The 27,057-nt window shown below is 43.3% G+C and overlaps 1 protein-coding gene across 2 annotated transcripts; it reads left to right on the forward strand.

Annotated features, from left to right (window-relative positions):
• The first annotated feature begins 19,972 nt into the window (after positions 1-19,972).
• Positions 19,973-25,700, forward strand: fgf16 (fibroblast growth factor 16). 2 transcript variants are annotated; one of them, XM_086311580.1, is made up of 3 exons: positions 19,973-20,898; positions 22,286-22,389; positions 24,278-25,700. In XM_086311580.1, exons 1-3 carry the CDS (start codon positions 20,625-20,627, stop codon positions 24,521-24,523), a joined length of 624 nt encoding a protein of 207 aa, XP_086167706.1. In that variant the 5' UTR covers positions 19,973-20,624; the 3' UTR covers positions 24,524-25,700. The 2 variants fall into 2 exon arrangements, with proteins under 2 accessions (XP_086167706.1, XP_086167714.1); XM_086311588.1 differs by having other exon boundaries at positions 24,281-25,700.
• Positions 25,701-27,057: the final 1,357 nt, after the last annotated feature.

A 27,057-nucleotide genomic window follows, 5' to 3' on the forward strand; every position in this document is an offset into this window, starting at 1 on the left:
CCAGTTAGCGTCTGTGGAAAAGTCAAAACAAATCCTGACGACTGTAAAAGTGTCTGAAAAAGAAGGGAGTTCCTTGGGCTTTGGGAGAAATTCTAAGATTCCCAAGTCCTCCAAAAACAGCTAAGTGTATGATCCAGGAAATACCACAAAGACATAAAGTTGTGTGAGGAGTTGAGAGGCTTCATGTGTAATTAGCTCTGCCTGTCCACGCTCCACTTTTGAGTTCAAGTTCTTGGATGTATGCACCAATTCTCAAACAAGAGGTAAATATTTCAGTGTGACCGTAGAGCCAAACCTTACATCTGACTTATTTCACATAAATAAAGATACTCAAGCAAACGAGATCGATCAGATCTCCGTTTTTCACATTTATCAAAGCTGGTTGAACGCAAGTTGGATTCATATCTAGAAACGTCTTTGATTCGCTTTTAGTAAAAGAAAACATTTTTTCCCTTTGCTTTAAAAACAAACAGTGGCATTCTTTCCAATCGAGTCTACCGTATGTGCAGGCGCATATTTCTTTCCCCTTTCTCTCCCCTCCCCCCACCAATTCCAATCAATTCCTGATGGAATTACAGCATTATTCCATGGAAACTGCCTAACATGAGCAGGTGTTTCAGACTCTCGAGCTGATTGCCAGGCAGAGCAGGCCGGGGTGCAGCTGACTGTTAGCGCTAATGTGAAGTGACAGGGCCTCTGAAGCTGGGAATGGATTCATTGTGCTTTCCAGAGCCGCTCTTAGAGTTATCAGGTTAACCACAGGTTAAATCGGAGAAAACACTTAGATCCAACGTTGGTGTTTTTTTCTGCCTGACAAGCCAAACTGCAGTTGATTAAACATCAGTGTATTTCATTGCTAAATGCACTTTAAACACTTGATGCTGTGCTAAATCATAAAGAGATGAAAGTAAAGAAGTCTTGGTCAGGACTGCCAGAATAAAGCAAAAGGATTTATTAATGATATATTCATCTTAGGAGTGTATTCAAGTGAATCATTTTTCACGATAATACTTTTCGTTGCATACAAATTAATGATGGATGCTGTTTCTACTTCAATTATAACGCAGCATCTATGACACACATTTGTCTGTTTAATGAGGATTAAAAAATACCCATAAATCACACGCTGAACAAAAGCAGTTTTTCTTTCCGCATGTCTTTCCATCCCCTTTTTAATTTTTTTTGCGTCTGGCTTTCTTCTGTACGGCAACGCCAAAGACACGAGAGTATCAACTTTGATTTGACATCCGCAGCAGGTGATTTGAAAGCACAGACACACTCCATAAATCCAATGAAGAACATGTTCACAGGCAAACAAAATGTCATCAATTCGACCAACCACCAGGTTTTCGATCGAAAACAGAAACCAGCAAGAATCTTGCTCACATCTGTTTCTTGTGACGCCAGTCCGACAACAGACATGAAATCACTCGCTAGAGAGGCGGAGTGGGTTGGAGGGAGAAAGAGAAAGTCAAGGTGGTTCTAATAAGAGAGCTATAGATAAACCTTCATTTATCTGAGACTAGGCCTCAAAGAATGTTAAATTCACACCACTGGTGAAAAGAGTCTTCTTTAATGAAAGCTGATACGTCTATCAGTCCTGGGCATCATCATCAGCTGTAGGCTGTTTTTAGCCAGCCATGCAGACAGCATTAAGGGTAAACACATGCAAAGCCTGAACCTGCACTCCCTGCACTGAACCCCTGAAAGGGAATAACTGAACAACTGCCATGGCAGCCTGGACGAGGAACAGAGACAGGACCACATCTGTTAGGCTCATGACTGCACCGACTGCAGCCTGTGCCCCTGCGCAGAGAGAACAAAGTTTAAAAGCGAAAAGTCACATCCACCTTCAGACTTCTTCCACTTCGCCCCCTCATCGAAGCCCATCCAGCTCAAATAAACCCGCAGTTCATCCCCCAAAACATGATATCCCCAATAAAGACCATGCTGTTTTGAAATCCGAATGTCGGGACAATAGTATACTGCAAAGATGACAGCACCTCTCAGTTTAAACTTCTTGTCAGCATTTAATATCGCAAGGCAGAGGGCGTATGACTGAAACCTTATGGGCCAGGTGCATCCGCAGGACAGTGTCACACTCTGATTGAGGCACAGGCAGAGGAGGCAGACAAAAAAATGGGCTTTTGTGAGGACAATGAAAAAGCCATGTGTCTGTGGGTAGCTGCAGATCCCAAGGGTCAGAGATGTAAAATTTCATAATGTGGAGATCACTCTGCAAAACCTAAACAAGGCAGATTTTAACCTTAGTGCTCTCCTCTGGAAAATGCTTCATGTCTGGACCTCTGGAATGTGTTTATGGAGGGCTGTCCACCTGACAAAACCATCGCCAGATATATGAACTACTGTCACAACTCACTTCAAAGGTTATGCTTATATCTTCCGAAGAAGCTACCGCTGTGTGTGTTCTGTCTCCATCATCCTAACATTAAAGTCGACAGAAGGAAATGTACTTATCACCACAAATAGAAACCACCAGGCCATTGTCTCTGTTTCCCACAGCCTGGTAAAGTCATCACTGTTTATTAGTATTTTAGGATAACTAGTAAAGTTACTTAGCATCACTGCTAACAATAAGGGGCACATCATTGACCAACATTATGTTTGGGTTACAGGCTATGTGTGGGTAAAAAAAAAAATGTGATCACGACTACACTGCTAGATATTTATTGGCAGACTAGCTCTGTCCTGATCTTTAGTGAATTTTGGAAAATTTTACACTCCAGGTTATCATTATTATTATTATTATTATGTAACTTGTAAACCCTTTATAAACCGGAACACGTAGTAATACTAACTGCAAGGATTACCTACAGTGGAATATACAATCACTTTATAAGGTACAGCTGTTCAGCTGTTCATTAACACAAACATCTAGTCAGTCAATCACAAGTGGCACTCACTCAAGTCAGATGAGAATGGATCAGAATCAGAATCAGAATCAGAAAGGGGTTTATTGCCAAATGTTGAGCAGGTTTACAACATTAGGAAATTGCTGCGGTGCTTCAGTGCAAACATAGTGTCATAAATAGCACTTAAATAGACATGAAAAAATAAAAGTAGGGATAAGAATTAAAAGTGCTACGTAGAAAGATATGTGCATGAGATATACATGAGATATATACATGAGAATAAGAATTAAGAGTGCTACGTTGAAAGATATATACATGAGTGCAGGTGGTGATCAGTGCCAAACATGGAATGATGCAGTGATAGACTTTTAGAAATGATAGGAAGACAATGGTAATCATTCATTGCAACCAAGGTATGCAGAAGAGCATCTTTGAACACAAAAACAAATTGAATCTCGAAGCAAATGGGCTACAGCAGCAGAAGACAACACTGGGTACCACTTCTGTCCGCAGGAATGATGGAAAAGGAGGCTACAGTTTACACCAGCTCACCAAAACTGGACAATAGACGTTGCCAGGTCTAATAAGTCTCAATTTCTGCTGCAAGATTCAGATGGTAGAGTCTCACTTTGGTATAAACAACAGGAAAGCATCGATCCATCCCACCAAAAGTATCAGACCATGTAATAGCACCTATTTAAGTAACTGGATAGTGTACATGGAGAAGCTGTCTCTTTGTTTTAATGTTACATTGTTTTCACTGCTAAATGTTAGTGTATTGCACCAATGGGTATTGATAGTGTATTGCTTCCCATTCAAGTCCATAATTTGAGCTACAGTGGGTACCATAGGGCAAATATGTTTTAGTCAGCAAAGAAAGATCAAAAACATTAAATTTAGACACACTCTTTTATCCTATATCTGTGAAAAACTGTCAGTCCACTGTTTACCTCAGCTGTCAATGCCAGGTAAGAAATGTCACCTTTATTTACTCTTGTTTACTCTTTACTCTTATTTATTCTTGAGGAGGCTGTACTTCGTGAAAGGAAACAGAGATGCTCACTTCTAAACAATGACACACTTTGACATTTGATATCCTCAAATGTCAGGAAGTGCTGCTGTTTTTGCCGCTGTTAGCTTATGTTTGTTTCTGTTAACTAGCCCCTGTTTGCTACTGTTAGCTGGGGTTAGTGAAACTGTCTTTGAAGTGGATGTAGTTTTGTTGGACCAGAATGTAACCAAACTGTTTGTCACAGGGAAAGTTTGATTTTTCGTACACTCAAGCCTAAGAATAATGTTAGCTTATAACTAGCTATTACTTTTTAGCTAGCTTGCTGTCAGCTGTCCGGAGATGTTGCATGTCTAATCTGCTGACAATAAATAAATGCAAAAATGAACAAAGGAACAAATGAGCATGTAAATACATGTTTTCATATGTTAGAGACCTGAGTTCAAAGCTCAAAGATGGCACCTGCTCACTTCAATAAAAGTTGTGCTAAAATGGTTTGTCTTCTAGGTTTCCTTTCATTGACTGAATAAGAAAATCAGAATAAAAACCATAAAGCCCACAATGTTTTGTAGTTGCTTTCTATGGTGCAAAAACTCATTATAAGATAGCTTTGTTAACTCAATTAGCTAACTAGCTACTGAACTAGAAAAAATCCTACCAGGTCTAAGTGATCCAATTAACTCTGTACCCTCACACACCCATGCATACATTTACTTTGCTCTTTTCTTCAGTTGCCTGAGCTCTCTGATGAAACGGCATTTTGTGAGTAACACATCACTCTGAGGCACAAAGGTCTATTTCTGTCTCTCTCTTTATATACAAAGCTGCCTGCTGCCTCTATGAAATGCAGCTGTTGCCTTTACTAGAGCTGAGGGACCATGATAATTAATAACCTCACTTGTGCCTCACACGCAAAAGCCAATACGAGCAAGTTTAAAGTCAAAATACACACAATGCCATGACAAATTGTTCCATTTTTCACCCATGAAGTTGCTGTTTTGGTTTGCAATAGCCAGCAGTGTCTCGTATTCACTATGGAGAGCTTGGCATGGAGTTGATGTTGTGTACTCTGTGTTGATTTGTTTGAGGTTTTTGGAAACGCAAAAGAAAGTTCATGATATCAGAGGATTTTAGAGGGATGCTGTCAGACTTTCAGAACAAGTGAAGGATGGAGAGAGACCAAACCACTTGTGGATTCGACTGCTCTTTTCAAGTTTTGGAAAAACAATATGAACACATACACACAAGCAAACACAAAGCAGATATCATACACGTGTACCTAATCTCTATGGTTCAAAATAGAATGAGATTGTTTGAAAAAGCTGTCTGCTGTCTTATCCCACTGACAGATGTGAACCTGTGCAACCTGAACCACAAAGGGCAGACAGAGTCCAGGTTTGATTCAAGTGCTGCATTGTAAAACAAAAGAAGATATGAACAAGACTTAACTACAGAGACAGGGCCAAGAGGGCAGTTCTGTTTAAAACTGATATTCTGTACTTTACCGTCCAAAATATTTGACTACTAGAATCGCAGACTGATCACATCCAAGTTAAATAGTTGGACATTTAGGGAAAATATGCTAGGTTAAAAGAGAACACTAATACAACCTCATGTCTGCGTTTTTAATATGTTGTTGGACCCAGCAGTCAGATAAAGTAAGCTTTTAGCCTTTATTATAACAGAACGGTAGAGACCACTGGGGAAAAAAGGACTGTGGAAGACACCCAGTAAACGGTTGTATTCAAGCAGCCCTCTGCTTAGTCTTATGACATACAGGTCACTTGCTAAATCTGGTAAACTATATTGACACCCAAAGTAGTAGTAGTTGTTAGCTTAAAAAACAAAGCAGAACTTTAATAAACTATGAATAAATACCACAAGATATCATGGCCTTTTTTAATCTATTATTACAGCTACTTTTGGCAACCAGGGATCTGACTGCAAGGGTCTCTAGCCTACAACCCCTCCTCCAGGTGTGGGCCTACAGTGGGGCAAGACTGTGTTTTGGTGTAGGACCAGCCAGATCCCTATGGGTTAAGCCCTGGATGCTAGGTGCTGACCCTCAGGTTTTCTGCCAGTCTTGGTTCTTCAGTAACACTGATCCTTTTCTTCATAGGGGTATTATTATTCTTAGTCTGGCCCGTCATGCAGGGTTAGTATTCCTGTCAGCGGCAAATTGGCTTTGACAACATACCTCTTGGTGTCATACAGGCACACAAGTGGAGAGTAGTTGGTGCCCCAAGTGGAGTTTAGGTACCTCATTGTCTTGGTCATGAGTGAGGGGGAGAATGGAGTGGAAGATTGTGCAGGCTCACCTTTGGACAAAAGCTGTGCAAAATAACAGAAAGAATTAAATTGTAGACACAAGTGTGAAAATGACCTTCCTCTGTAGGATGGCTGGGTCTCTCTTAGAGACAGGTTTGTTCATTTGAGTAGACCCAATACGTCTCTATATTAGAAAGGGTCCAGTTGAGGTAACTTGGGCATGGTAGTAGGACATGGGCATCTCTGCTTAGACTGTTGCTCCTGCGACCCAGAGCTGGCAGAAAATGATGGATGGATGGATGGATGGATGGATGGATGGATGGATGGATGGATGGATGGATGGATGGATGGATGGATGGATTGATAGGTGGATGGATGGGTGGATGGATGGATAGGTTTTACTGTGCGGAGTGTGGTGGGTGCATGCAGATTCAAATGCAGAACACACTAGATGGAAGTGAACATAAAGTTGAGCCTACTTGCAAACCAGAAACAAACCCCACAAGGAATCACTGGGGAAACACCAGAGAGAGCTGGTATGACTATGCTGGCATGACTCAACAAAGGACAAACAAAGGGGAACCTGAGACAGGAGGAGAACGAAGCTGAAGCTAGTCATGAACGACAAGGCAAAATAAGGGAAGTAAAGTGAAAAACCCCACAAGATGCACATGACCAAGGTTACCAAAGTAAGACGCAGTGAGTGATATAGTGTAGTGGTTAACAAATTCACCTAACATGTGACAGACACCTCCATTCACGACCAGGAAGGGACACAATGTTTCAGTGCTGAATTCCTGCCTCATGTCTCTGAAAACAATGAAAATGAAAGCATATTGTGAATTTTCTCAATAACCTTTTATTATTCATTGCATTCATTTTTGTAAGATCTCCTGAAAAGCTCACTTTGTTTTCATTCTTTCCTCTCTCTTGCCAGCCTAATCTGTAATGTATTATGTCTTTTATTGTTTTCTTGCCTGTGTAAATAAATGTACTAAATTACACTTTCAGTTAGAAACCAAAAAACAAATTAGCTTTTTATATTCCTACGGCATTTACTAAACTTTGTGAACAAATCCAGCCCGAACCAAACTGGAAGTTCACCACAAAGACGCCGTTCAAAGCAAAATGGAAAATCAGAATAAACCAAAGAGTCATTGTTCTACCACCGTGTGTCTAATAACTACTTTTATCTTTGCCCACATTTTTCTTTCTCTTTCTAATCCCCTACACGTCGACCCAAACAAGGAAATGAAAACTTCTACTTGATTCCATAAATCCATTTGGCACGTAAACAAAGCCTCCTCTCAGTGTGTGATCCCAAAGAGAGGCAGTGCCTCATCAAATTACCACCGCTATTCATATCTGCCTCTGCCCTACTGGAAAGATTTAGGTAGAGACCAATCCCATCTTTCTTCAGCAATCTTAATTGTCCGCTGTTTAACGACTAGATTAAATCGAATCAGATAAACAGCCGGCGAGAGTGAAATGAGCCTCTCATTGTAAACTAAACAAGAAAAACTCCAAGGCCATTTCACTTAAACTGTTTAATGCTTCATATTTAAAACCTCATCTCTTAGTTATCAGTTATCAGTGTTGCTGCCTCACTCTCGTTGCTGTTTTCTTTGAAGCTTCATGTCAGCCACAAGGGGGCAAAAATATGAGTAAAGGTTTAATTGTACCTTCTGTAATTACAACTTCCTGTTTTATTGAGATAAATATTTCCAGTGGAAGAAAGTCTTGATGCATTCTGCATTCATCCAGGAAATGTTTTGTCACTCATCCAAGTGACTTCTTCAGTCTCAGCTGACTGCAGGTTTCCCCAAATCTTATAAACAGTAAATTTGCATAAATACTGAAACCAGCCCACTGAAGGAACAATGGGCTGGGAGGTCAGTTCCTTAATCATAATTATCCAAATTCTCATCACCATTGATCAACAACCACAGACCAAAACCCAGTGGTCAAAGACCACTGATCAATGGCCATGAGTACCATTCACAGAGAGTTGGGGAATGGCTGCAATCACAGCACTGTAAGATGGCGAAAGATGTACCCTTAGGCCCCCTCCTCGATTCAGAGATGGTCTTTCCTTTTCACGTAAATGGCCTCCTTGACTCCCTTGATTTGGGGAAACCTGCAGTCAGCTGAGACTGAAGAAGTCACTTGGATGAGTGACTAAACGTTTCTCCCACAAAACGTTACGTCCAGATGAACAGAATCAACTTTTGGAGAATGGAAGAAAGTGTTTCTACAAAATACCTAAAAGTCACAGTGGTATTTATAGTGTGCAAGTGTTTAATTTGAACCAAATCACTTCATTAAATTACATTAAATAATGTAATTGCTGGCCCTGACTTACTGTTCCTCAGAATAGAAACACAATCAATCACTGTTGCCCAAACAAAACTGATGAAATGACCAAAACAGCCTTTCTCGTAAATGCTGGCAGTAGAGAAACACACCCTAGAGTTTCTCGAGCAAACATCGCCTCCGCTTGTTTGGAGACTCAGACATTTCGGTTTGTCACAGCAAATATGGGTCAAATCGATCCGTTTGGCAGGATCCAAAACGTGTGCAGGTTGTTATTCTTAGTACGATCTCTGTGGACTGCAGGGACGGAGAAGCTTGGAAGTTTTGAAAGACCTTTTCAGTTGGAGCTGCACAAAAGTCCAACAAGTACATCCTGTTGTCCTCCAGGGTGACGTTTCCGCTTTATTTATTACCTTACTAGAGGCCACCTACAGCTTAGCACTGCTTTACTGTCACACTCATTTTGCTTCTGATTGATGGGGCGTGGGAAATCATATCTGTTTCACATACTTTCACAAGTTTACTAGGTCTGAACTTTTGTGATTTTGAGTAATCAGTGCTTTGGCATCTAGACAACTCAGCTGGCCAAGTGCAAAACAGCTCTTTTTTTTTTTTTAAATCACATAAAATTTACAAACTAAATGCAACATGGCATTTGTGTTTGTTTGACTGCAAACACCTAGATTGATTAAGCCTTTGTATGAGAGTGGAACAACAGGTGTCTTTGTGTGTAAAAGGCTGCAGTGAGCAGAGCGCGGTCGGCGCTTAGGGTTTCATGCTTTGAAAGTGATATGGGTGAGCTGCTTTTCTCAGGCCTAACCCCAGATCTGCCGCTGATGGACAGACCACCCAACTCTCGGCGCTTATAGGCGCACAGTGGGGCCACTCACAGCAGAGGCAGTCCCCCTGTCATTCTCCTTTGCGAAGGAAATGGATCAGCCGACTGTTTGTCAAGTACACTGTCAGGGTCTCCTTCAGAATCAAACAGCCAGCATTACACTAATGGATACCACTAGAATGCATTCAGTGCTTTGCAAACCCCCAACATTAGTCTTCCAAAATGGTTCAAAATGTGACAGCAGAAGCAGCAACAGGAAAAAAGATAACTCCTGCTCTTTGTTGAAGTACAGAAAACTAACTTCAAGGGAAAGCAGGACAATGTGACCGAGCAGAATAAAAGATAAATTGCATTTTTATGGTGATCGGTCCCCCTCGCCTCTGCAGCTCAGTCCAAGGTTTCTCTGTTTCACTGTTTTGTGGGACTTTATAGGAGCTTTCCGCCACGTATTCTGATCAGAATAAAGATTCCCCCAGGACGTCACCGTGCCAGAGCGGAGGATGCCAGAGCCATTGGTCAGAGGCGGAGGAACAGGGCTTAGCCTCCCCGGGCTGCTCAACTGACAGCGTGTTGTGGCCAAGAGCGGACTCAGGCCGAGACAAAAGATTCACACCCATCCTCTCCTCTCCAGAAACATCTTTTCCCTAAAGTCTTCCTGATAAGTCACAGGGCGAGGAAAGCCACCAAATACACGTGTTTTCTGTCTGTGTCCTCCATGATGCTGAATTATAAAAACTGAAGAAAAAATAAATGTAAGGTTTCAAGCAGGGATCTGGTTCTTCTTCCCAGGAGGAAAGGCCTGAGAACAGCCAAATGTTGCATTAAATCTTGAGCCAAACAAGCTGCTCTACCTCTTGTCCTGGCACGTCAGACCTACTATCTTCTTGGACAAAACCCCTACCATGTATCTCCCTCGTAAATCTTTTTTTTTTGGTCTCTCTCTCAGAAAAATGTTGATAAATACATACACTAAGCGGCCAGGAAACAAGTTGTATTTGGCTGGTAAAGGGGGCAACCCTGTAAGTCCAAATCCTAAACATATGTTCCCCCCCTTCAGTGGTTGAGATCTGAGATACTGATAATTATTTTCATGGCTTTTGCCTCTTATGAGGGAACCCCTCCCCAATTAAATCAGGGCCCCATGTGTCTCTCCGATGAATAAAATGCGAACTGGACTGAACACTTCAGCCAAAAAAAAGAAAGAAAGAAAATGACAATAGTTGGCCTCAGTCTAACATGGATTAAATCAGCGTAAGTGCATAATCCATATGCATATAAAAGCGTGAAATGTTACAACTATTTCTAGAGCTTCGGCTCAGCTTCGAATCGGTGACTCTCCTAAAGTAATCCAGCCTCCAGCCCTGAAATAAATCAATCTATTGCCACATAAATCATAACAGCGTATTAAACAATGGGGCTGAGAAAAAAAATTAAGCCCATGATTAATTTTTCTCTGGACATTTTTTGTCAAAACGCTTACTTCATCCTATTCTTTATTCATTACTCAAACACATCTGGCTGACAGGTGCCCCGTCTGTTAAGCGTTGAGTAATTTCATTCCAGCAAAGACGAGCAAATGGAGAGCAGCGGAGGATAAGGTACTCTATCTTCTATCTGTGATGCCATCAGGGCTCAGAGAGCTTGTTAGAGATGGGGAGGTACAGCGGCGTTGCTCGCTTTCTACAGACAAGAAATAGAGCCCCGCCGCTGTCAGTGCCCTTTCAAAAGCACTGATTACTCCATTTCCAAGGGCCTAATCTCTGTAAACAATCTCTGTTTTCATTATCTTTTAAACTGATTAGCCCGATGAACATAACTTTCCAGCGCTGGGCTCAGACAGAAAAAAGCTTTGCCATATTGATGCCAGCTGTAGCTGCATGACCTTACAAGAGAAATAAAGCTGTGATACAAACACAGATAGAGGAGTGGGCTGCGGAGGAACATATGTGGCTAAAACATTGCTTGAAAAGTATGACAGACATTGGATTAAAAAGAAAGACTTCCTGAGGGAAAATCCTTTAACCTGCTTGTGGTTTTGCACAATTTGCAGCTGGAGATTATGGCCGAAACCTGGGAATAAACAAAGTCTCAACCGTTTTCTCTCAGACTGGATTGACAGTTGAAGCACATAAAGATTTGTTTTTTGTGTGCTCAGTGTTATATATTATCTTCAGCTGTAGGGCTTGGACAAATGCTAAAATTAAATTTTTGATTGATTTCTCTCTTATCTTCCTCTTTCCCCGTCTTTGTATCCCAGCGTCCTTCGTGCCGTTGGAAATTAGATGTTGCTTTCTACCCCGTCCTTGCTCTCTCTCCCCTCTTTCTGGTCAAAGTGAGGTAACGTTTGCCAGCACATGTCTCCATCTGTTAACAAACACTTCCAATATGTTGAGAACAACATCTTGGCCCTCAGTCTCCTCCATCAGGATGTGATGAACATGGTGCACCTGTCTCAGCCTCCAGCCTTGTTTCTGGCAGCGGAGAGACTGTCTCAACCTAACAACTATTCACCCCCGCAACATCAAAGACGGAGAAGCTGAAGGCTTCAGATGAAAACAGTGAGTTTGCGAGCTCTCTTTTCCATTTTAACCTCCCAATACAAATCATCAACAATGAACCCGCTGCCCCCATTAGTTCCTCTGGCGTTTTCTCATTTGCCAAAAATCACTTGAAGTCAATTAAAACGTCTCTTGGGGAGAAACTGTTTAATGTCGATGAGCACGCAAAAGACATGCCTTGTGATAATCTTATTTGGTCCACAAATGGTGCGTTCTGAGGCGCAGGCTCGCACAATCTAAACCTGAACTGTAAATCACTCAGGACACTAAATTACCCCTACAAATATAGCAGATCTAAGAGTTCGCTTAAGTCAACAACCAACCCAACAACAGACGGGAGAATAACAATGAAAACTACGTCAGAAACTGAAGCGGCCTTGATTACAGAAACTGAGAAAGAACTCGACCAATCACGCCAGGGAAGTCGGAGAGTTGGACCCGGCTCCGCTTTTGCATCGTGACACGGAGGAGGAATGTTTAAGAATGAAAGCGAGAAAAGAGAGACGACCTGCATCACCCTGCTCTGAACTCCCCACTTTAATTAACTAATGTATCTCCATTTGTCATAGCGTGACATTGCATGATTCTGAGGCAATCTGAGATGTTGGCTGAAGCTCTGAGAGGGAGGGAAGCATCAGCACCCTCTACTGACAAGCCAGCCAGCTTCAGGGCCCCGGTGGACTTTGATTTCATTTCCTTTCATTTACATGAAAGCTGCTTGTCTAATTATCATCTTGTGATAATGCTGCCACCGAGCTGATGTTAATGAGCACCAGATCCCTCCCAGAGCGAGAAACCTCTTTGCGCTGCTTTGCATCGTTTAAGTCACTGTGACTGTTACTAAACCTTAAGGAATAAGAAAATGACATAAATGCAGTTAAATGACAGAGCCACACAAAGAAAGCACACTTAGGAGTCAGTTCTGGTTGAATGAATGGAATCTGTCCACGCTTGTTTCACTGTGTCTCGCAATGTTTGGCTGTAGAACAACTAATAAGAGGGGGAAAGAAGGGGGAAGAAAGGAGGGAGGGCTATGCATCTGAATTACAGAGATGTGTCTCTAAACTTTTGTCATCGCGGATTTCTTTTTTTCAACTCTTGTGAGCTACAAGGCATAAAAGAAAGTTTGGCCATTTCTCCACCCCTGTCAAAATTTTGCTAACTGAATGTTGCATGAGAACTGTTTTACTAATATGTTAATATTTGTGCAACCGTCCTCAACTGCTAATGCATTTCGGGGTCGCTGTGGCTCAGGAAGTAGAGCAGGTCACCTACTAATCAGAGGGTTGGTGGCTGCATGCCTCTCTACGCATTTTTTGGTGTGAATGCACTTAAGCATAGATAGATGAATAAGTGGCATATACTTATTCCCTGGTTTATAAATCAAGCACCTTGGCATGCAGACTGCTCCTACAAACATTTGTGAAAGAATGGGTCATTCTCAGGAACTCCAGTGAATTCCAGTGTGGTAAGTGGAAGCGATTGGGAACAACATCAACTCAGCCATGAAGTGGTAGGCCATGTAAAATCAGTGAGTGAGGTCAGCAGATGCTGAGGTGCATAGTGCACAGAGATCACCAACTTTCTGCAGAGTCAACAGCTACAGGCCTCCAAAATTTATGTGGCCTGCAGATTAGCTCAAGAATGGTGCATAGAGAACTTAATGAATGGGTTTCCATGGCTGAGCAGCTTAGTCCAAGTCTCATATCACTGAACACAATGCAAAAGGTTGGATGCAGTGGTGTAAAGCAAACTGCTTTACACCTAGAGCAATGGAGACGTGTTCTCTGGAGTGACAAATCAGACTTCATCAGGCAATCTGATACACGAGGCTCTTTAGTTCCAGTGAAAGGAACTCTAAATGCTTCAGCATGCCAAGACATTTTAGGCAACTTCATGCTCCCAACTTTGTGGAAACAGTTCGGGAATGGTCCCTTCCAGTTCCAACATGACTGCACACCAGTGCACAAAGCAAGGTCCATAAAGACATGGATGAGCGAGTTTGGTGTAGAAGAACTTAACTGGCCTGCACAGTCCTGACTTCAACCTGATAGAACACCTGTGGGACGAATTAGAGCAAAGACTGAGAGCCAGGCCTTCTCATCCAACACCAGTGTCTGACCTCACAAATGTGCTTCTGGAAGAATGGTCAAAGAATCAAATAAACACACTGCTAAACCTCGTGGAAAGACTTCCCAGAAGAGTTGAAGCTGCTATAGCTGCAAAAGGCGGGTTAACATCGTATTAAACCCTATGGATTAAGAATGGGCCGTCACTTAAGTTCAATACTTTTGGCAATATAGTGTCATTTGGCTCAGTTTTATTTATATAGTCCCAAACCTCAGTAACAGTTGGCTCAAGGCACTATATGTTGTAATTTAAAGACTAGAATAATACAGAGAAAACACCAAGCATCAGATGGCTCCAAGCACTTGGCAATGGTGGGAAGGAAAAACTCCCTTTCAACAGGAAGAAACCTATGGCAGAACCAGGACTCAGGGAGGGGCAGGCCCATCTGACGTGACAGGTTGGGGGTGCTTTGAGTGCTAAGGCAAAGTAGAGAAAGAACTCAATAAGAATCAGTCCATTTACTTTGGTTATTAGTGAAGATAGCTGCACTATTATTTTAGACACTGAGTTTGTTGCCGCTTTTTCTCCAACTGAAGGAGAAGTTATCGAGGCCCCATTCTCTGCAGTCATTTGGGCATGGTCCCTTAAAAAGCTCCAACTTTACAGATGAGTTAAATTAAGCTGAATAACTCACTTTACAAATGGCTTTCCTCTAGCTATGCAAGAAGTGGAAGGCATTTTATATCGCCTCACAAGATTAGTGAGAAAGCAAACAAAAACTCCGATTCCAGGAATGATTCTCATTATAAATCCGTCTCTCCCACATCTGCTTGGACTAGAGGACTATAAGTCAACATAGCAGGTAAAGTTTTTCGGGGAGGTGGATATATTTGGCTTTTCTGTGAAAGCGACCAACTAAATATAAAGTGTGTGGGTAAAGGTTTGCGTCACCCCCGAGATATTCTGAGATATGGGACGCCTGGCCTTTTTCATCTCTGCGTGAGCGAACCTGCGTCAGTATGTCACTGTCTCCTCAGCTAAACAAATTTGTACGTTTGATTGATCAAAGTTTATACGAGGGCAGGTATTTGATTTCAAAATGCGAGGGGAGGGGAGGAAAGGGGGGCAGGGAAAGCGAGGGGATGTAAATGTGTAGACGCGGGCAGAATGAGAGGGCAAAAGGAAAGGGAGGGTTTGAGAGCAGGAGAGAAAAAGGAGAGAGACTGAGCAGCTGGATTGCCATGTAAATAGCTGTGCAGATAGGTAGGGTTGGGCTCTGTGCCAGAGGCTCTACAAAGGGCTCCTAACATCTGTTTGAGACTAGATTCCTGCTCTGTGTTGTAGTAAGAATAATAGTCTCACTCTGAGGGCTTGTTCCCTCATCAGACAGGATCATGAGCACGCATATACAATCTCTAACATCAGACCGCAGCCCTGCAGAGCTGAGAAACAGCTTAAACGCTGTTCTTGGTATTCATACACCGCACCTCAGCACGGGTGGACAGGTGGAGCATCACTTGGGTGATGGGGACTCGCTCAAAGCAACAGCACAATTAAATTAGCAAGAATCAGGTCCAGTATAATGCTGTAAATGTCCACTCGTGATAAGGAAGACTGAGCCAAAGAACATCGAGGAAGGAAAAAACTTATAACTCTGCTCCTTGTATCATGGATAAGAAGGAAGTTTATTCCACGAAACACAACTTTTATTGTTCCAGTTTATAGTTAAGTCAGGCCTCTGATGAAAAGAGAAAAACCACAAGTTTGGAGTATGGATAATTAACTGCTAAACCAAAATGTTAGAGACAAACTTGAAGTATTCCTACCAAGGTTTTCCCTTCGGTTTAAAAAAAAAGGGACGTCTCTGTTGGTGTCATAACAAGGATCTTTTTTTCCCCTCTCCCAAGAACATATGTAAGCAATTTGTATAACAAATGTTGGTTTTAGACCGTTTCCCTTGCATACAAGTGGCTTCTCAAAACCTACAGGGCTCCATTCGTTAGTGCTTGAAAGCAAAGCAAACAAATTAATTAACACTATCTTTACATGGGGTGGCCAAGGAAAGCAGGCGCTGAAATGTTACACCATTACCTAAATTCGCATCTGTCTATGCCCCCACCCCACCCCATGCCTGCCCTAGTCCTCCCCCCCAATGTGTACTCTCCCAACCCTGCCCCAGCGCACACAGCGCCCTTGAACAAGGCTGAAGGACCACCTGTGTGAAAGAGGAGACCCTCTCTGTTATGTCTCTGCTAGGGAATGAAATAACATGGAATCCAGCTCTGCAAATAACTCACAGTGAAGATCATTTTCCACATGCTGGTTGACAAAAGGTAAAATAAGAACAGATGATATCCCCTCTCTCTCTGGATGTTTGTAGCTCTGCTCTAAGGCTTATGCTTCGCAGCCTTTCTTTACACTTACAGTTGTCCAGCTCTGCGTGCAGGCAGACGGGAGGTCCTGACCCCTTTAGCGGCCTCATTAGCTGAGCAGTATGCGATATGAGGCCTCAGTCTTATACTGAGTCAGCCTTTTTTTTTTTAAATGCCCTCACTGGGGTAAAGTTGAGAGGGTTTTGAGGAATCTGATCCTAGATCTGTGTGCCATCATAAGAAGCTGGAGGTCTTCTTCTAAACTGAGCATCCGTCAGAGTGAAGAGGCTCCACTGTGACTCTGGCCAAGACGTAGTCCAGCACGTAACCTCCCGTGAACCCTGTGTTATTTTGAAACTCGGGTTTTTGTAGCGATCAAGCAAACAAGACATAACATGGTAGGAACTGAGGCGATGGTGGGGGAAATGGAGCCAGCAGATCTGTTTCTTCTTGTTTCCAGTCTTCATGTTAAGCCAGGGCTGACTCTAGCTGTTTTGATGCCCTAGGCAAGATCAGAAAGCAGTGGCCTCCAACAGCTGTAATGAGCTCATATCAGAACCTGAAGATGTCCGCTGCGTAACAAACGATCGGACTGTAAGATTGGCATTCTGTGTGTGGATCTTACAGCTGCAGGTAACCCCAAAGAAGCTGCAGGTATTTAATAAGCTCAGAAGAAAGACTCCTACAAACAGCAGAAAGCAACAAGCGCTACTGTCGCGTTTAATTTTATATTTACAATCTAGTGATTCTTACCTCCATATTCTTCTGTCTTCCTCCCCTTCCTCTCTCTTTTTTTTGCGCCACTTTCAGCGCCTTGTGTTTCTGATCATTTTAAAACCTTTCATGAGTCATTTCGCAGATGTGATTCGAAGGCGGGATTAGACGCAGACATGGAGGATAGCGCACATGCTATCAGGAACTGGTTTCGCGTATCACATCACGATAGCAGGCAGTGCTTACTCATGTTGTGCACATGAGACTGACGGTTCAAAAAGCGCACTAGATTTATTATTGTAAATAAAAATCTACTTTTGTTGATGATGATGTTGTTACTGATCTCTTGGCCTTTCAGATCCTAGGCAACCAGACCGGCTCTGTGCTAAGCTAACCAGCTGCTTGATTCTGTTTACTGTGAGACCTGCTTTAGTCTTCCCACCTAAATCTGGGCATGAAAATGTATCTTGTGTATCATAAGAAAAACTTTAAACTTCAATAATGACTCTGACAAGCATCTCCGGAGAGATTCATAATCAAATTAAGCACACCTCAGTCTGTGCATTTCTTTTCCTTGCAGGCCTTTGTTCACCTCTTGGAGGAGGACACATAAGAAGTTGCTCTAATCCAAATAAACAGGTGAGGTGCTTATTAGCCCCCCTGTTCCCAGTGCAAGTGTAACTTCATTTTCAATTCTGACTCTCTCTCTCTCTCTGTGACTCACGGGAGAGCAACTTCAAAGCTGTAGCTTAATGCACTTGAGGTCATTATCTTCATTTCTATATCCTCTGCAGGTTCTCAGCATATGGGAACATTTTGACTCTGGATTTTTTTTTCATCTGCAGCCATAAATCTGCCATGTCAACTATAAAATATGGCAGACCAGCAACAGATGTAGCTCTAATAGCTACCAAAAAAGAAAAAAAAAAAGTAGAAGAAATCAAAATTTACCACCACTACATTTTTATTCTAACATAGATTGATTTCAGTTTTGTACAGAGGTGATGGACACCAAGCGAAAATCAGAGGAGGCCCGTGGGGAGGGAGGAAAAGTGTGTTTCCTTTTAATGTTCTGTTATTCTTGCTCAGTCACTTTCTTTCTCCTCTTCCCCCTTTTCTTTAATCCTTCTCCTTCCACCCTTTTAGCTGAGACCAATTCTCCTTTCATCCTCCTCGGCAGCGAGGGCCCTGGTGTCTGTTCACACAAAGCCTGCCCATCAGTGACTCCTCATCAACCCCTTTTTGCCCAATTCATCAAGCAGAGGCCCATGGGCATTTATCACCCCTACCACCTTTCATATCCTGCACCAGCTGAAAGCCACTGTCCCTCCTCTGACTTCAATGCAGCCATGACACACCCCTAAGATTTATGGAGGCATAATTAGTAGCAGTGAAAAAGGCTTGCATGCTTTGGAAGGTCAATCATACTGTATCCCACTCCGAGAAACTCTGAAAGCCGCTAACATCTGCTTCAAAATAGATTGCGCCAGTGCCACAAAAGCTGATAAATTAGCCCCAAAAAACAAGAAGCCAAGAGATCCATCTAAAGCCTGACAGTGACATCAAAACAATCATACACACTTTGGGTGATTTTAACACGCTGTTCGTCACTGTTCATTGGAAGTGAGACACTGTCATAAATCCCCTTTCTCTACAGGGAAGCTGCTGCTGCTGCCTGTGATGAGCAGCTCTGAGGTGAGAACTCCCCCTCAGGACGGGGGTTTCTGAAAGCAGCTTGAGGGAGGTCTAAAACAACACACCTTAATAGTTAAGTGATGTTATTCATGTAATCACTCCCCTCTCCTTCCTTCTAAACCCATCCTGCTGTCACTGATATCTCAAGAACAGCGAACTAATTAAAACGCTCCCGGAGTTTAGTTTTGATCTTCGAACAGGAATACAGTCTTCACCAAACAGCTTTGTTTTTCTCTCTCTCTCTCTCTCTCTCTCTCTCTCCCTCTCTCCCCCCCCCCCCCCCCCCCCCCCCCCCCCCACAGCTACACGTTAGGACCTGTAGTGCCATTGTGCCCAGGAGAGATGCAAAAATCCCCATTCAGAGCCATAAATTACACCTATTATTCATTAGTCCTGCTGTAACTTTCTCTGTGTTCTTTTTCACGGGCACGATGGCAAACATCAAATATTGTGCTCCTCTTGATTTATTTGACAGCTGTAGTTATTAGTTGCTTTTCAGATTGTTATTTTACATCTAAAACATGCGACTGTCTTTAAGATTAATTTAACTGAAGATGAAGAATGCACAGTCTTGGCCAGGCACAGCCTAGAGGAACTTGGAACAATAATTTAATACATTTTCTACTACTTCTACTACTCTGACATCTAACAGCTTCTGACTATTGCTACTTTTAGTTAATTAAGTAAGAAGCAGAAATATTTCCTCCCCGAGAATGGCTATCTGTGGTGTTTGGTGCTTACTCTCTTGATGTATTTAGAAGTTTTCTGTGCTGCTAAAGTGACTGTTTAAGACTCTGCACCAGTCACATTTAATGCTACATGTCATCAGCATTTGGATTTTCCTTCTTCTTCTTTTTTTTACACCCCCCCTCCACCCCCACCCCTTCCTTGCCAGTAGTAGAAGTGGTTAAGCTCCTGGTTTCGCTGAAGCACGCTGCAAACGTTGTGCAGAGGGGCAAGGAAGCACCTGCTTCCAAGAGGAGGTGGAGAAAATGCTCTCGTGAAAAGCTCCAACTGCAGTGGTTGGCACTGAAACTTGTGCGGGAGGTTGGATTACTCCGAAAGTATGCACAGGTTATTTTGATAATCTTGTGTGTGTGTGTGTGTGTGTGTGTGTGTGTGTGTGTGTGTGTGTGTGTGTGTGTGTGTAGTGTAGGGTGGGATGGGAGGGGGGGGGGGGGGGTGAATGTTTCTTTGCGGTTTTCCTTTGTGGCTTCCAGGAGTCTGTGGTGTGACTCAAAACCCAGTCAGTATACATTATGGATTGGCTTTGTGGTGAAGAAGTTCTCACAACTTATGGTGCATTTTCGGCTTTACGCCAGCTGTCATTTGTCTTTTGGCCATGGTGATCTTTGATTCCGCTCCACAAACTTTTACCAGACTTTGCTGCCCTGAAACAAGCGGTGCGGTTTTATCCGAAAGCCACGGAGCGCAAAACGGGGGAACTACGCGAAGAAGATACTTCTTGACCAGGATTTATTTGATCGGAGGATCAGATACGGCTCTCTGAGAGGGCAGAGACACGCACGCACGGACAGCGGCACCATCACAAGTAGAGAGAAAGAAGAAAAAAAAGTTGGACTGAAAGTGCACATTAAGTAAAGCAAACTGATGCGCGTAAGAAGGGATGCCAGCCAGGCGTGGCTTGTGTCTGAATATCCAATGTGAGAATGCGTGGGGAGCATGTATATAATAGAGTCTTTCTATTTGATAAACACAGATATCAAACTCATGATTGCAGCAAAGCACCATCAATAAACTGAGAGGACTGCGCTGATTTGGAGGAGCAACGGCGCGCTGCGTGGTACGCTTTTTGGCGTGCATGGACCGGACTTCTGTGAACTTTTCTCTCCTTCCTGAATTTACCGATTACATCCCAAAATACCGTCGTTTAATTTGACAGCTGTGCACACAATGGCAGAGGTCGTGAGTGTTCTGGGGACGCTCGGCTTGGATTTACAAAGCACTCTCTCTTCGGTGGGGACTATGCCCGTAACAGAGTCCCCCATAGGGCTGAATGAGCGACTGGGGCAGATTGAAGGCAGAGTGCAGCGCGGGTCGCCCACAGATTTCGGCCACCTCAAAGGGATCTTGAGGCGGCGGCAGCTCTACTGCAGGACCGGCTTCCAGCTAGAGATATTCCCCAATGGCACAGTGCACGGGACAAGACAGGACCACAGCAGGTTTGGTCAGTATTTCTTTATTCTTTGATCTATTATTTGGAGACAGAATTTCATTTTAATCTTTACCGAACTATTTTTAATACCCCATTTATCTCCAAAACGGTAAATGAGAAAGGGGTCAACTTTCCCCCATACATATATACCCGGTTAAGAAGGGGTTTTATCAAGAAGTTTCTTCTGAGCGTCCCCGGTGAATATTCGTTCGTGCGTCACTGTCACCTGGCGCGAGGGCACACACCTTTTTCTGGCAATCCCCGCTGCGCGTGGGCCACAGGTGTCTCTAATCAGGCGCAAACAAGCAGTGAGCGCGCGCGTCCTGCAGCGACAGCAACAACAGGCTCGCAGGCTCTCGCGCGCGCAGGTCAGAGGGTTTTCTCTCGTTAACAGACGTTATTTCACAGCAGGAAACACAGGTATGTATATGATATCATTAAAAAAATAACAGTACTTGATTTAATTCTAGTCTCGTGGCCTGTTTTTATTATGTTTGTATTAACTTTACAAATAGAAGGTTGAAAAACTGTGTGCGGCTCGCGCGACACGCGAATCAAACGAGGTCAGAGGGCAGACTCGCACATGTCTCGCGCAGACTCGTCACAGGTGCAGGCCGGGCGAAAACGGGTAAGGGGGAAAAAGGCGGAATATCTCTAAATTAAAGCGTGACCACTGCGGAATTCAGAGAAGGTTTAATGTTCAAACTTGAGCCAAAACGAGCCGGTTTTAGAGACATGGGTGGTCCGCGTGTTTGTTTCTGGCTTCGCTTAGATTTAAAGTGCAAAGATCTTTGTGAGACCTGCGTGGTTTTGATTAGAGGGGTATGGGACACACCCCTCTTCAAATAAATAAATAAATAAATGAGAAGGATCTTCTATGTCATCCTCTGACATGGGATGAAGTCGCGGAGATGGGGACCAGGTGGCTGTAGGCTGGCCTCTCTGCCAGTCAGCACAGGCAGCTGGATCCTCTCTGACTAACCTCCGCATCAACAGTGGCTTTTAATTTTACCAGTTGTTTCCCAGCCTTTGATGTAGATGTTCGCTTTATTGTAACTTCCTCCGAGTCAGCGGTTCACTAAACAAGTAACCCACGTCTCAGCTTCATAAAAGCGACTTCACAGCCTGCGGGGGAAGTCCCAAAGACAGGATGAGCGCATTTATAAGCTATTAAAAATCTCATAGGTAGGAGAGGCAGCCCTTCGATTGCTTAATGGTCTTAAAACGGCAAATTTTCAAATGAAGTCTGGAATAGCTGCAGGATTTTGCATAAAATGACAGTAAGGACTGGTCTGCAGTCAGATTAAAAGAGGCCACCTGCTTGCGTTCTTTAGGGGTGATCACACTGAGTTTGTGGGCTTGTCTCACCAGTGTTTCCATGTTATGTGTTTGACCTCAGGTATCCTGGAGTTCATAAGTATAGCAGTAGGTCTGGTGAGCATCAGAGGGGTGGACGCTGGACTCTACCTCGGCATGAATGAGAAAGGAGAGCTCTATGGGTCGGTGAGTCAAAAACCCCTCCTTTCACTTCACCACCCCTCACCGACAACCTCTCTTAAAGAATATACTATCGCCTAGTCATTCCCAAGGAATTAAACTTTCCTTCATTCATGTGTCTTTCTTTTTTTCTACAACACATGTCAGTACAGAGCTATCAAAACGTTTAACAAGGTTCCCATATGCAGCAGATGGGCAAAAGCACAGTCAGACAAAACAAGTATGTTTCCTATTACTTACACTTGTTTTCTGTGTGAGGGGAGTCGAGGATAATCAGCTTTTAGAGTGAAAACCAACCACTTCATTTAGTTTTGAGATATGCGGAAATATTTACATATTTTCCCAAAGTGGAGACGGGAAGTGCTGACGTTACTCTGGATGTGAGCTGTGTGTGAATTTGGTGGAGATTGCACCTCCCTGCTCTTCAGTTTGACCTGCAGTGCTGTAAAAAACATAGAAGAGAGATCTGGTAGTTTTTCCAACAGCCTCTCTTTCCGACCGACACATGGTGCATACCTGCAGTCACAGGGAGAGGAAAGGGAAGAGATGAAGACAATGAAGGGGAAGTATGTGAGGCTTTACCTGTATCAGGTGTCCCAGGGCATTACCTGAGGGGGCCTCTCAGGGCTCAGACTACCCCGCACCTCCCCCGAGCATTTCGAACAGAGGCTACTTTTAAGCACGGCCATTATGTGGAAAGTGCAGATATTGTTACTGCATACTATCAGAGTCTGGCTCCCATCCTGGAGCTTTGACCCGGGGTGGTGGTGGGAGGCGGTGATTTGGGGGTAATTGCACACCTGACTGAGTCATCTGACTGACAGAGGGAGCCATGTAGACATGTATGAGTCTGAGGGGCCAGGGAGGGGAGGATAGCGGGTAAAAGGGTGCTTCCGTCCAACAACCACCAGACCATGACAAGCGTTTGATCCAATGAGAGGTGTGTGTGTGTGTGTGTGTGTGTGTGTGTGTGTGTGTGTGTGTGTGTGTGTGTGTGTGTGTGTGTGTGTGTGTGTGTGTGTGTGTGTGTGTGTGTGTGTGTGTGTGTGTGTGTGTGTGTGTGTGTGTGTTAGGATGGAGCTGGCCCAGTCATGTGCCCTCTGGGCTGTGTTTACAGACAACAGCTTCGCTACACAGCCGCAGCCAAGCAGAGCCTGACAGCCAATCAACAAAATTGCTTCTGGAATAAAACACGGCAGTCTCACACAGATGCTTCTGAGTGTGTTAAAGGCAGAGAATGAGAAATATTTCATGTTCTGTAGATGTATTTTCTACCAAAAAACACAAAAAAGGAAAAAGAGCAAGCAAACATTCAGAAGTGGTCCTCCGCTGAAAACCTTTTACTTGACAGGGTTCGACCCTCTTTACAGACCAGCAGAGGCTGACTGGTCTTGGCAGGAAAGCAGCTCAAACACTGATGTCTCTTATTGTTCCCACCCATCACCCAGCCAGCCAGCATGCTCTCACCTGCTGAACCCACAGCCATCGCTCATGCTGTTCTGTCAGTGAAGGCTGAGGCTTTGAAAGCTGCTCTGTATATATGTGTGTGTGCATGTTTGGTTCAGAGGTGGGGGTGGAAGACGTCCGCTTGGCGTTGTCATTGCATCACAGGGAGGGGAATAGTTCTCCATGCACAACGAGAGGTTAACAGGTCTGCGGAGCATAAAGTGAAAATCCGCTCGTAATGACTTCGCTCCTTTTGTCATAATGAGCACCTGCCTAAATGAGTTTCCACTGGTTCATTTCCACTTCTAAGTGCACAGTGTACAATAGTTAATGACAGACATAAGCTGGTGCATCAAGAGGAGAGGAATCTGCATGTGAAGCTCAGTCTTGACTGCGTTTTTTGCAAATGTTTTCTGCATTTTCAAACCTGTTGTTTCCTCTCCTGCAGAAGAAGCTGACAAAAGAATGTGTGTTCAGGGAGCAGTTTGAGGAGAACTGGTACAACACCTATGCTTCAACTCGGTACAGGCACACGGACACGGGGCGCTTCTACTATGTGGCTTTAAACAAAGATGGTTCGCCCAGGGAGGGCGGCAGGACTAAAAAACACCAGAAGCTCACCCACTTCTTACCCAGACCGGTGGAGATTGAAAAGATCCCTCAGGAATTCAGGGATTTATTCCAGTACAGGTGACCAGTGCTTACACTGGGAGAGCTGGTTATTTCTGAAGGAACAGAGATAAAAGAAAAAGACAAATGAGGGGGCGGGGGAGGGATATTGCGGATATTTTGGACCTGGTACAGAACTGTTTACCCTCACCCCCCACCTGAGGTTACCATGTTTGCATCATCTGCAGCGGACTTCAGAGAGGAGATAAAACTCTCTTATAAAACCCCTGTTATCATGGACAAAGGAGGCCCTCATGACTGCCCAGCTGTGGCTGAACCAGGAAAATCAAATCAGGTGCCATGTTTTCTCTATAAATGCATAACAGAGGTTCATGTGTAGATACCGAAGAGGCAAAATGGGAGTGGTCGCTCTTGATGGTTTTGGCCGGGACAAGGAACAGTCAATGAGAAGTGACTTTTAGGAGCTAAGGACATAAATCCCTGCATGATGTCACAGTGTGCACACTGTTATGGCAACATTAAATGTAAAGGAGAGGGAAGGAAAGCACATTCCACATATACAGCAGAGACGTGCAAACTTTGTGCTACATGTTTGTTAAGCGGTAGTTTGGGATATGTGATGAGATTGTCTTTGAGTTAGCTACGAGCAAGTTTTGTTTCAAATAAAAGACAAAGGATGGGAATAATGTCTCCGACTCTGGGATCAATCGAACTGCACTTACTGCACATCCCAAGTCTCAGCGTCACGCTCGGTTGGTCTGAGTTTAAACATCAGATTAAATTCAAACAAACACAAAAAAGCTATGGGAATTTAATATGCAAAAAACAAAAGCAGTTAAGCTCGGGCTAAAAGCACTTCATCCGACTGGGGTTGTGAAGACTAAAGAAATGGGTGTTCTTTTTAAGGATGATGACTTGTAATGTTCAGAGCATCGGGGAACATTATTAAAAATGCAAGCAGCTGAGGTGTACATATGGGTGTTCCTATTTATGAGATGTACAATATATTTATTTTCTACATATAAAGTATAAATGTAAATCTATATATTTATTTATTGCAAAGACTTTATTTTGTAATGAACTTGAAGTTATCTGGACTGCAGATTCTACTGAATTGACACCAAAAAAGGCAAACAAAAAATGAAGAACTGCAATGAAACGTGACAATAAAATTGTCCTGCTATCGCAACGTCATTGTGAGAGACCATTTTTGCTTGCATTAAAGTCTGTACCAATTAAAACCAGATATGTGAATCCTGCATGTCTTTCCTGTTATTTCAGCCTATTGTGGCAAAATATTTCACTTTTAGATGCTTCTATCACTTTAACATTTTCACTGACATTAATGCCAAGAGAGAATAAATTTAAAAAAAATGTCAGATTCTTTCCCATACCAATTTGCCCTCGTAAACCCCTTACCAAGTGAAGGGTTACATTATCAAGTAATGTGCACAGGCTCTGTCTCCATGAGGTCTTAGCCAGCCTACATCCACCATACAAAATCAGATTCCTTATGCAACCGGATCCCTAATTGGCTTTACACATCAGCGTGGATTAAGAGCAGTGATTGGTCGTTCACTGCAGGGGCCTCACGGTCTGGCCCTACAGCGGGTCTTTTCAACAGACAGAAACAGCTGCATGCGGTGCGCAGAGAACCAGCAGGGATGTGCTGCAGACCTGGAGTGGTGGCTCTGAAGTTAAGTGAGGATGGGATCAACATTTCAACATCTGCAATAGTTGTAATGTTTCTCCACTGGCAGATATCTGTAAGCTGGGAGAGCAAGCTCCCCTGGGGGGGAGGGAATGGAAAAGTCAAAGACATGCAGGGGGAAAACCCTGGCAGGCTGAGAAATGAAAACAATACCAGCAGAGGGGAAAAATAGATGAAAGATTGAAGGGAGAAGAGAGTGGGACAAAAGGCACTTTGCTGTGGGTGTGAAATACAGGGACGCTGCATCAGGATGAATCAGTGTCCCAGCTGTTAAAGGAATAGCCGTAAATTTTGGGAAATGATTTGCTCTCTTGCCAAGAATAAGTTAAGAAAACGAATACCGCTCTCATATCTGTCATAAATAGGAAGCTGAAGCCAGGAGGCAGTTCATTTAGTTTAGCATAAAGCCTCAAAGTTTGCCTCGTAGTAAGTTGACGTCATACACCATATTCAACCCAATAGCCCCACCATCACCTTTATAGTGTTTTTGCTATGATAACCTAAAGTAAGTAGCTGCTGACTGTAGCTTCAGATTTACACTACTGTGCAAAAGTCTTGAGCCACACCTCAGTTCAAGGAGCCAGACCACTTTGTATTTTTCTCTGGTCTTGAGTAATAGTTCTCCAGGTTTTCTGAAGGTCTTTTAAAGTTCTTCTTTGGCGTATTATTGGCTTTTTTTTTTCCCCCCATTTGAAGCCGTTCTTAAGATTGACTGAAAACCAGTGGCAGCTGATTTTTATGGAAAGATGAATTCAAATTTGAAATGGTTAGTTCAAATTGTTGTCAATATGTATGAAAGAACAACCACGAGTGTCTCCACAGTGGAGGCTTTGTCATGGTTTGGGGCTGCATTTGACAATGCAGCAAAAGCAGACCCGGATTACAAA

This window comes from Aulonocara sp. 'chitande type north' Nkhata Bay, linkage group LG2 (genome assembly GCF_057382095.1).
Source record: "Aulonocara sp. 'chitande type north' Nkhata Bay isolate Kocher_YH1m ecotype deep benthic linkage group LG2, A_spYH_male_GT1.1, whole genome shotgun sequence".
NCBI lineage: Eukaryota > Metazoa > Chordata > Actinopteri > Cichliformes > Cichlidae > Aulonocara > Aulonocara sp. 'chitande type north' Nkhata Bay.

Excerpts from the sequence above, each read along its gene's own strand:
- fgf16 (XM_086311580.1), top strand. The coding sequence starts at position 20,625 with ATGGCAGAGGTCGTGAGTGTTCTGGGGACGCTCGGCTTGGATTTACAA. Across the intron at positions 20,899-22,285 it reads ACAGGACCACAGCAGGTTTG|GTATCCTGGAGTTCATAAGT; the intron begins GTCAGTATTTCT and ends GTTTGACCTCAG. Across the intron at positions 22,390-24,277 it reads AAGGAGAGCTCTATGGGTCG|AAGAAGCTGACAAAAGAATG; the intron begins GTGAGTCAAAAA and ends CCTCTCCTGCAG.